Genomic DNA, 10,918 nt, shown 5'->3' on the forward strand with positions numbered 1-10,918 from the left:
ATATTTGGAGAATTCCAAACCAAAAGGCAGTCGGCCTTGTTGAAGAGTTCAGAGTCGGGTGGGGAAGCAATTTGCTGAGTTAGACTCTAATAAATACATAAAGTTGGAGTCAGTAAATTTTTAAATAAAATTAAATTAAATTAAAAATATATATATATGTAAAAAAACCATTAAATATATTTAAAATATAAAATCAGGTCAGCTTCTATTAACTCTAACCTTCAGCAGCTATAGGTTGTAAACAGAAATGTTTTTAGTATTTTTTTCATATACATTTAATGATATAACCAGACTAGATCCAGCAAACAATATGAACACAATTTGATTACAGTTATGTGCTCGATCCATTAACAAGCTGCAACTGTTTACAGATCGGCGAAACATTGATATTGCATGTGAGATAGGCTCTGGGCGAACGTATATAATGCGCCTGCGCTGTGCAGCACTTGTCAATTGAGTTGTCGATTAGCTAATCATGACTAGTGTCTCGGGTCTGGTGGTCGTTGGACTGATGCTCTTGGTGTATACCGCAGCCGACGATAAGAGCTATAGCTTGGAGCTGAACTCCTTCGATAAGAATCCCAAATTTGAGAACGATGACACCTGGGTCGACTGGGGTACGTTGCGCATGAAGAAGGTGGCACGCAATAAGTACACCGTGGACGGGGAGTTCGAGTTTAAAAAGAATATAGGCGACGAACAGAAGGTAAGCCATATGCCCATCGAGCTGAGTACGATTGAAGTGCTATATAGTTGGTCGACTCCACAGTTATCGCTGCAAGTATTTGCCTACGATGAGGCCGCCAAGCAAAAGGGTCCCATGGTCATGAATGTGAACAAGCCGTTCTGTGAGTTCGTCAACGAGGACGTTGACACGTATCCGAATCTGCAGAAGAAGTCCAATCTGCCGGAGCAGGGCGATTGTCCGTTCCCCAAGGGCAAGTACACAATCGATAACTACGAGATGGAGACAACATTCCTGCCCGAAGATGCACCTAAAGGGGATTACCTATTGGAGCTCAGCTTGTTGGACAAAGATGTTGGCATATCGGGTCTGGTGGCATCCGTCACGCTAACCTAGTGACAGCTTCAAACCTTTTTTTTTTTCTTATCATATCCTTTGTTTTGGGTGGATCCATTTAGCACTGCAAGCGTTTTACATATATGAATACTTTCTATTTTGTATTGTAGCTTAAGTTTTATTCCATTTCTGTTTATGTGACAATTATTAAATGCTTCGCTTTCAAGGACCTAGAACTTCATTTTGGATTTATATTGCAACCTGATATTCCAAGAGAGAGAGAGAGAGAGAGAGAGAGTCTCAACAGAGCTGTGGTAAAAGCTTAGTCAAGTACACACATATGCTTGAAATTGCAAATACAGTGGAATATTCAGTTTATGCCTCAACACCTCGTCTAATTGAAATTTGCAATTGCTATTGCTGCTGTTGTCCTGTTGTTTCACGCTGTGCCATTTGTCATTGACAAGCAGCGTGGCAACAAATACAGCGCCAGCATATGCCAAGGCTCTCCAAAATGCGCGCATAATGACAGACTCCGCCCCTAACCCACACGCCCACCCACACAGCATGCAAAAAAGGGCAGCATATAGAGTTGGCTGGGGCTTTGCTTTTGCTAAAAATGATTATCTGTGCATTAAAATCCATTGATTCCACTTAAGCACCGTTACAATTGCACACACACAACCACAGAGACAGACATAGACAAAGCGACAGCCACATGCGACACTTAATTAACAAATATGCATTACAAACACCCGCAACGAGCAGCAATTGGTTGGTCATGTCATCAGCTGGCTTCCTCTAACCCGCAATCATATCACATACTCACACACCCACCCACACATACACACACACCACATACGTATTATTGCACATTTGCATTGCCTATGCATGTGGATGGCTTTTTATTTGGCTCGTCAGCGTCAACCACCCGCATGGCAGCAGCAGCAATAGCAACAGCAACAGCAACAGCAACAGCAACAGCAACAGCAACAGCAGCAAACCGTTGCCGCCGTCGCCAGCAATTGGGGAGTTGTGTTGCATGTGTTTAATTGAAAAATCATATGCAGCTCGCATAATTATGTTTATTGCAATAATCTGATGCAAATTTTCAAAACTCAAACTGAATGCTTTAGACGACAGTGCCCCAAGCAGGCAACCTGGCAGCCCTGCCAACACCTGCCACCACCTCGCCTCACAACCCACGCACTTTTGTGTTATCTGCTGTTGGTTGTTGTTGTTGTTGGTGCTGCTGCCGTTCGCTGTTGGTGCACATTAAATTGCACTTGAAATTGCACATTTCAACGCCTACTGATTATGACAGATAATTATGTTATTGAGTGTTGCCGCACGCAAGCGTCGCCCCTTTATTCGACGCATCCAAAGTCTCCTGCTATATATATTTGAGTGAGTGCAACCAGATGTAGACTTAGACATGGATATGGGAGTATGTATAAATATGTCTAAGAGTAGAAGAGTTTACTACATTCTACATTCTACATTCTATATTCTCTATTCTTTATTCTATATTCTCTATTCTTTATTCCTTATTCTATATTCTATATTCTATATTATACATTTTTAACTCAGGAAATCAAATTTCATTTTCATTAAAAATATTGTGATATATAATAGTATATAAATGGATTTATTTCATATATGAAACATTCTGTCGGGTACATCATAATATCAGTATATACCCAGTTATACTACACCCTATACCCAGTTCATACTACACATTTTCCATGTGCTAAATACATTATATATATATATATATATATATGATTATATAATTAAAAATAACTCTGAATGAAAAATATATGTTTATTACATAGACAGAATAGCACTTGAAATACATATATATATATATATTATAAAAAGCGAAAAAATTCCTAACTCTCTTTCGCCTCCCTCTCTTATCAGCATATGTTATAAATATAATATTTATGTTTCTTATACACATATATATATACACACTTCGTCAGCATAGTAAGCTCTCAAAGATAAGAAAAGCTTTAGGCTGATCAAGTCTGAAGAGCTATATATTGGAGGGTATATTGGAGAGCAGCTTCCAGAACTTCGCCACTGAAGCTGATTGCGAAATTTAGTGTTGTTTCAATTCATCTGCGCGTCAGTCAAATTTTAAATAAAAAATGTTTGTTAAGCAATTTGTTTTGTGGTTTTTCTTCGTGCTGACAATAGATCAAACTTTCGGAGTGGTATGCTATATATTTAAAATTTAGTTTGAATAATAATATAAACATATTGAGTATTACCCATAAAGGAACTGCAATCGCGCAATCTGCAGTCAGAGTTCAGTGTGAAATGTTTCGGAATAATCCAATCTCTGCTGCAGGACATTGAAATAAAAAAGGAGAAATTTGTTACAGTTGTACAAGGCAAAGACAACAAATTGTCTGAGCTGCAGGGTAAATATGATCAGGTGCAAATGAAACTGGCTGTGGCAGAGACTGTGGCCAGACAGAAGGAGAGCCAGATACTGCAGCAGCGCGACTTATGCAACTCCCATAGAAACAATAGCCATATCAAGGATGAGCTACTAACGGCCTACAGACAGCATGTCAAGGATAAAGCCGCAGAAATTGCTGAGTTGCAGAAGGAACTCAAGGAGCAAGCAGAGATCTTATTCAACTTCACATCTCAAACTAAGCAAAAGGATGCCCAAATAGAGCAGTTGCAAGCGATTCAGCTAATACAAGATGAAAACATGAGTAAGAGCGCGGCGCAAATTGAGCAGCTGAAGTCCCAGTTAGAAACTAAAGATACGTTCATAGAGAGCTTGCAGTCGAAAATACTGTCGTACAATATCAAAGCCGAAGAGCTGCAAAGCAATCTGAAGAATAGAGATGCCCAAATCGAGAAGCTGCAAGCGGAATTGAAAAAGAAATTGGAAGAGCGAGATGCGTTTAGCTTGCAGTTGAACGCGAGCGAACTGCTAAACGAGCAAAAGATATCGGAAGTCAGTCACTTGAGATCGGAATTGAATCAAACACAGCTACAGTTGTCGAAGTATGAGGACCAACTCGATAATGTGCAATTGATAAATTGCTATTGGTATGGCAACTCATCCGCAATACGCCAGATACGTGCTCCCGGCATCAAACCATTTGATGTGCTCTGCGATTCGCAACTGGCCGGGCAAGGCTGGGCCGTAATACAGCGTCGCTTTGATGGAAGTGAGAACTTTTATAGAAACTGGAGCGAATATCGCGATGGCTTTGGCGATCTACACGGAGAATTCTTTATCGGCTTGGAGAAGATCTACAGACTCACACTGGCCCAGCCCAACGAGCTGTACGTCCATTTGGAGGACTTCAACAACAGCGTCTACTATGCCAAATATTCAGACTTTGGCATTGCTAGTGAGAGCGAGTCTTACGCTTTGAATCTTTTGGGCACCTACACAGGAAATGCCGGCGACGGGCTCTACTATGGCAGAAATCGTAACTTCTCCACTTTCGATATTGATAATGACAGATCTGTCAGAAACTGCGCGATAGAAAAACACGGCGCCTGGTGGTACGATCGATGTGGTCACAGGTTAGACAAAGTTCATTTATATACAATCTGCCATACATCTATCTATCTTTTTATCTATCTATCTATCTATCTTATCACCTGCAGTAATCTCAATGGTCTATATTTAAATCAGAGCTCCGAACATCCCCAGCGAATTTACTGGCTTAGCGCACAGTCCACATCCTTTAAGACGGTGCAAATAATGATGCGACCCAAGTCTGCTCAATATAACTAAGCATCTAAGCTTAAATATATTAACGAGCATGAAAAACAACTCATTCATAAATTTTCTATTTAACATTTAGTTTTCTTTTGTACTATTTTGTATTTCATTTTTAAGCATTTATTACCCTTTCAATCTGAAAATTAAATTTGTATATTGCATGAGGAAATTAGGAGTGATCAGTTCAGTCTTTTATCATTTATTTTATTTGTATTATTTTGTACTCATTTATTCCTGGCCTATTTGCAAGGACTGAAATCAATATAACGATTTATCTAATGTGAAACTTATTATATATTTATATTTATAGGGTATTTAGCATTGCCATATGCTGTGAACTCCATTTACTCATATATATATATATTATTATTATTATATATATATATATTTATTTTTTTTATTAAGTCATCTCACAGAGGTCTGGTTAACACTCGGTTCGAGTCGCAGCTGAAGTAGAAGAACGTTTGGGGAAACGTTGCCAGGCCGCAAAAATTTGTTTGTGATTACGCCCAAGGTGTGTGCTGAGGTGTGCTGTGTATTATGTAGGTACACATATTTTTAATCATCATTAACAATAATTCGAGAAATACTTTTAATTTTTTTCCGTTTGCGCAGGGCTCAAGACGACGCAAAGACGTAAAAGATGTTGGCCTGGGTGCACTTGGGCTTTGTCTTATGGCAGGGATAACAGCATATGTGTGTATGCTGGTGTGTGTGTGTGTGTGCGCTCGCGCTTGTGTTGCTTATTCCCGGCGCTACTTGCTGCCACTTCTGCCTCAATGACATTGCACTTACTGCTCCGACGTCGCAGAAAAAGATTTATGAAAATATTGCGTTTGTCCTCCCCCTTCAAGAGCAGCCCCCTGACTGCCCTCCTTAGGGATTGTGGGTTGCTTACGGTATGTATGTATGGACGAGCAGGGCGACAGCGACGGCGGCTGCTGTAGGTGTCCTTTGCTTGTGTGCAATATTAATTATTATAGGCGAGCCACCCACACAAATAAATCATAAATTAAAAGCCAAGACGCAGTGCCGGCCAAGCAGAAAGCTGTGAGCGAGTCCCAAACCCTCAGCGCTGGCCCAACCCCCTTAGCCCATAATAAACAATTTTTATCATTAAACGCATTTGATAATTAAAAATTGTCATTTTTTAGCAGAGCTCGCTTCTCTGAAATATCATTTTTCTCATATACTTTTTTCTTTCATTCCTTTTTTTCTGTTTTGTTTTTGGTTTTTTTTTTTTGGTTGCAAAAAATATTAAATTACCAAATGGGTGTGCTTTGGCCAGAGGGTGTTGGCGGGGTGTTGGTGGGGTTTAGAGGCGTTGGGGCAAGGGGTGTTTCCTGGACGTATACAAAAGCAACGGCATTTATCATTTTGCCAACTGTTTGTTTGATAAGGGGACACACAAAATTAAAAATTAAAAAAAAGAAGAAAATACACAGCTAACAAACGCAAAGCACATAAATAAAAATTAATTGGTGACCAAAAGGAAAAACCAACCAAGAAAAAAAAAAAAAATACGAAGCTAAAAAGGCACATAAATTTTACTTAAAATATATTTGAAGAGTGGAAGGCAAATGAAATAAGTTCTATATAAATAATTCGGGAACTTACAGTTTAGTATAACTAATCTACCTCTATCTCTCGCCAACGCTGACTTTCTTTAGTTTCCTTTCAGCAATGTGGTGCAGAAGTTAGGCATTGGCTCATCTCAACTTTGTTTTTATTTTAATTTCAAGAAACACGTCTAGTGCCATTAGCTACTCTGTATCTGTTACTTTGTCTAGAAAGTTGTTAAGGTTTCATTTCATTAAATTTTATGAACTTTTCGATTTCAGTGCGCAAAAATCGCATTTCCATTTTTAGTGAAGCAACAAAACCATTTGGAGCACTCGTAATGCATCCTTTACTCTCGAATATTTACTTTTACAGTTGCACATTTAATTTTACTGTGGCTTTCTCTCCCTCTCTCACTCTGTTTTGCACTTGCCCACTCGCACTTTGGTCCGACAGCAGACGTAATAACAATAAGCATCTAACTGACAGACAGATGCCAAATTGTAACTGTCTAAATGTGTTGCCAATTGATGGAGCTGCCCACCTTAAGTACACTTAGCTATTGCGCTTTGAGTATGGCGTGATGAATGAAAATGCTATTCAATTTTAGCTCGGAGAATTGCTGGAGTGAAAGTCCAAAGGAAGAATTATGAAGGAAAGAGAGGAAGAGAGAAAAGAGAGCGAGAAAGAGCGAGAGACAGAGATTTAATAAACAGCAGCGCGATATTTGAACAGTGGAAGACAGAAAGAAAGCAACGTCTGATCATGAGTAAATATTGCCTTTAACGTGTATTACTTCCATGATAGGCCTTTAAGTTGCCGATAGTTATTTGAAATTTAATATATTTATAAAAAAAAGCTGGCAAACATTAAGCAACATTATTCAGAAATTACGAACAGTCATAAATTGAATATGTGAAGAGGAAGGCAAAAAGAATAAAAATGTAAAGATAAAAAAGGAAAAGGAAAAGGGCAGGAAATTTAAATTACCTGTGCCGTAATTACACAAAAGAATATGCCAATAAAAATGACTTATGTATCAATTTCCTTTACGACGACTCCGCAGGACGAGAACGACAACGATGATAATAATAAAAGGCAACAACAAGGGCAGTCGCAGTCGCAGTCGCAGTCGCCGTGCACAAAGCGAAAATTTCAATTTTATTTTTATTGCCTTATTGTGTATCAAATATTTACAATTATTTGCCATGAGCCATGAAAATGAGCCATTCGGCCAGACGAGCGGGCGGTGGCGGGGCAACGTGCCATGAGCCATGGGCCGTGGGCCGTGGGTCGTGGGCCGTTGGGCGTGTGCATGCTGATAAATTCAAATAAATTGTGCAGTGTAACCAAGGTGAAAATGATAGCGCCAGCCTAACCCCCAGACTACGCCCTAAGCAGCAGCAGCGGCAAAAGTTTTCGATCAAAAAGCGACAGAAAATTGCATGGAAAATGGAAAATGGCTTTGGTTCTGGTGCTGGCTAAGAGTCTGGCCTAAATGGAGACGCAGCGTCTTTGCCTTTGCTTTTGCTTTTGCGTGGCATTAAAATTTTATTTTAATGTCATCGAGACGCTGATTTACAGCAGGCACTGTGCAAGACTGCACAGATATACAGACAGAGAGAGAGAGAGAGAGAAAGAGAGACGGCATTAAGGTGTATCAGCCGTATATAATTTTATTCAAATTATATTTTATTGCGTCGAAAAGGCAGTAATAGCGCGTAAAATTCCAAAGTCTTGGCAGCAACTGAAGCCAATTCAATATCAATGGCAACCGCAGCCTTTTTTAGTTGCCACATAGGAGTTGTATTAAAATCTGCTCTCAGACGTGCTTCTTTGACGGAAGAACTGTTGAAATTATTATTATTATTATTATATATATATCATATATATTAGATATGGATTGATATACGCTCTCTCTCTGGATTGTTTTGCAAAAGCTGCAGTCATGCAAAACGAGTTATAACCTTTGAAGCCTAGCGAAGCAAGGACGAAGTATATAGCTAACATAGATAAACCGTTTACTTCTTGTGTGTGTTGAGCATACTAATATGTATATGAAATATGCAGCAGATGTTGACTGTATGTGTGAAAAGAGTAGAGCCCGACTAAAGCACTCTAATTTGTAGTTGCCTAGCTCATGCTCGTGTCTGTAATGGCTTATGATTAGATTATCATATATAGCTATTGGTCTTATCCAGTTGTCAGCTTAGCTGTTTAGTGTGTTGACTAACAATTAACTTGACTTACGATCTTTTTGCTTAACAAAAGCGTAGCAAATAGCGCTAATAAGTCAATAAATCCATTTAGGCCAAAGCCTGGAGCAAGAACATATCCCATTGCAGGCTGCTCGTTTCGGGAATTGGGTAACGAGAGAGGGGGCACTCAAATGGAAGTCAAAGGCAGGTGAAAAACTTTTACCGGTTGCCACTTAACCGTTCAATTTGGGGTTCCGACCTTTCGAGCTGCTATCTTAGTCAGTTTTCTTTACCCCCACGCCCCTCTCTCTCTCTGTGTGTGTGTGTCGTGTTTCTTTCCCTACCGTTCCGTTCTATTTGCTGCCACGTTTTTTGGTGCAAAGTTTTTGCGGCTTTTTCAATATTTTATGAGTCAAGCTTTTGCGTTAACACCTTAAGTACGCAGGGCATTGCGGTTAGAGAGAGAGAGCAAGCTGGCATGGCATGGGGCTGATAGGCTGGAGGGGTGCATATTCTAAGGGGGCGCACATTCAAGCTTATCGTATACATGTGTGTGTGTTTGTGTGTGTGTGTGGCAGGAAATAACGCGCAAGTTGTAAGTTTTAACTAGCAGCAAACAACTTTTGTCGAGGCTATGGGGCAGCTAGCTGGCTGACGCGAAGGCGGGGTTGGTGGGGAGCTGCGAGGGAGGACCGACTGTGGCGCCTGTTGAACGAACTGTTGCTGTTGTTTTTGCTGCCTTTTAAATGAAGCATCGAATATTGCACACAGCTAAGGCAGGCACACACACACTCTCTCTCCCTCTAGAACACTCACACACACAATGTATATGTCGACAACGATTTATTTTCCAGGCAACTTAAGTGCGCCCAAAACGCGCACAGTACTGTTCCATTGCTGGCTGCCACGCCCATACACACACACACAAATGCTGTGTGTGTGGCATTTTTGGCGTCGCTAACTCAATGAGTCGAAATTAAACAATGCAAAAGATTAAGTGCAGATTTGGGACTTTATCTGCCTGTGCCATAAATTGGTATTTAAGGGATACCTCACAAATGTCTATAACAAACACACACACACACACGCACACACACGTATTTAGAGAAGCTGCGCCTTGAAGTATGCAGCCAAAGTTTGTGGCTGCTGCCAACAGGCGAGACAATAGATCAGCGCCCACACATAAGGTAAGCTCTCAGCGTTAGTCTATCTCTCTCTCTCTCTCTCACTCACTCCCTCTCTATCTATCTCTTTGCTCATCCTGTCTCACTCTCATTTGCTGTTTTGCCCAAAAAAACTGCGGCGCAAACTTTTGTTGTTTACCAATAAACAGAAGCTGCCACCTGCAATGGAGCAGCTAGCGAACTGAGAGGTGTGCAAGGGGGCTCTGCAGCATGAACTAAACAGAGTTGGGGGCGTTCAACATGCACAAGATTAATTGCAATTGGTGTTTTGGCATATGTTCTCAGTGCCCCCCACCCAGCAATAGATGCATGTCTCGGCGTGCTTGTGTGTTCTTAGCTTTTGCTTGGCTGTTTCTTTTGTTTTGTTCGAGTGGCAGGCGGTGGCGGGGATGGGTGGTGGGCCACACGACTGCACTTGGCACTGGGGTAGGTAATTAAGCAACTATTTATGGGCAGGGCATAGTCGTTGCAGCCAACCAGACAAAAGAAAAACACATGTTTCCGCAAACTTTTCAATTAAATGAAGAACGTAAATATTGCTAAGGCTTAGCTTACCTTTGTTCTAGTTAAGTTAGGTGTTTTTATATAGCAATATGCTTACTATTAAAAATTGAAATGACAATGGCAGAAATTTGAGAAGCAATAATATTTAATATTTGTAAATTATTTGATAAATAATAAATGGAATATTAAAAGCTACTCTTCTAATCTAGTTTAAAATTAATATCTATATTGACTTTTGTTTGTTGATATTTATTTATATATATAAAAATTAATTTAGTAATAATTAATTAATATTTATTTAAGTTTTTAATATTATTAAATGATTTAAAATTAATTTATATAGAGTTAAATTTATTTACTTATTTACTTATGTATTTTTATATTTAATTAAATGTATGCAAGTTTTTTGTATTCATTTATATTGTCTTAATTTTTGTATATATATTTTTTTTTTAAATTATTTAATTCTATATATTTTTTTTAAATTTTTTTTTTTTCAAACAATTTATTAATATTTTTTTTTTTATATATTTTTCTATATATTTTAAAAAATGTTTAATAATGTTTAAGCTTTTTTATAATTTATTTATAGTTATTTATGCTTATTTAAATATCATATTATATTTTCCAAACTCCAAACTTGGTATAGTATATAATGAGAATGCATTTTGAAAATAGAAACTAAGAA

The 10,918-nt window shown here is 38.9% G+C and overlaps 2 protein-coding genes across 2 annotated transcripts; both read left to right on the forward strand.

Moving 5' to 3' along the window:
* The first annotated feature begins 463 nt into the window (after nt 1-463).
* On the forward strand, nt 464-1,251 carry LOC111598455. Its single transcript, XM_023313710.2, has 2 exons — nt 464-706; nt 770-1,251. Exons 1-2 carry the CDS (start codon nt 476-478, stop codon nt 1,079-1,081), a joined length of 543 nt encoding a protein of 180 aa, XP_023169478.1. The 5' UTR covers nt 464-475; the 3' UTR covers nt 1,082-1,251.
* A 1,205-nt stretch (nt 1,252-2,456) lies between these two features.
* On the forward strand, nt 2,457-4,489 carry LOC111598432 (angiopoietin-related protein 3-like). Its single transcript, XM_023313674.2, has 3 exons — nt 2,457-2,468; nt 3,306-4,414; nt 4,450-4,489. The coding sequence occupies exons 1-3, from the start codon at nt 2,457-2,459 to the stop codon at nt 4,487-4,489; spliced, it is 1,161 nt and encodes a 386-aa protein (XP_023169442.2).
* Nucleotides 4,490-10,918: the final 6,429 nt, after the last annotated feature.

Source organism: Drosophila hydei, unplaced genomic scaffold (genome assembly GCF_003285905.1).
Source record: "Drosophila hydei strain 15085-1641.00,03,60 unplaced genomic scaffold, DhydRS2 tig00000211-arrow-pilon, whole genome shotgun sequence".
NCBI lineage: Eukaryota > Metazoa > Arthropoda > Insecta > Diptera > Drosophilidae > Drosophila > Drosophila hydei.

Coding starts and splice junctions, on each gene's coding strand:
- LOC111598455 (XM_023313710.2), top strand. CDS start 476: ATGACTAGTGTCTCGGGTCTGGTGGTCGTTGGACTGATGCTCTTGGTG. Junction 707..769: donor ATATAGGCGACGAACAGAAG/GTAAGCCATATG, acceptor TCGACTCCACAG/TTATCGCTGCAAGTATTTGC.
- LOC111598432 (XM_023313674.2), top strand. Junction 4,415..4,449: donor GGCATTGCTAGTGAGAGCGA/GTCTTACGCTTT, acceptor GCACCTACACAG/GAAATGCCGGCGACGGGCTC.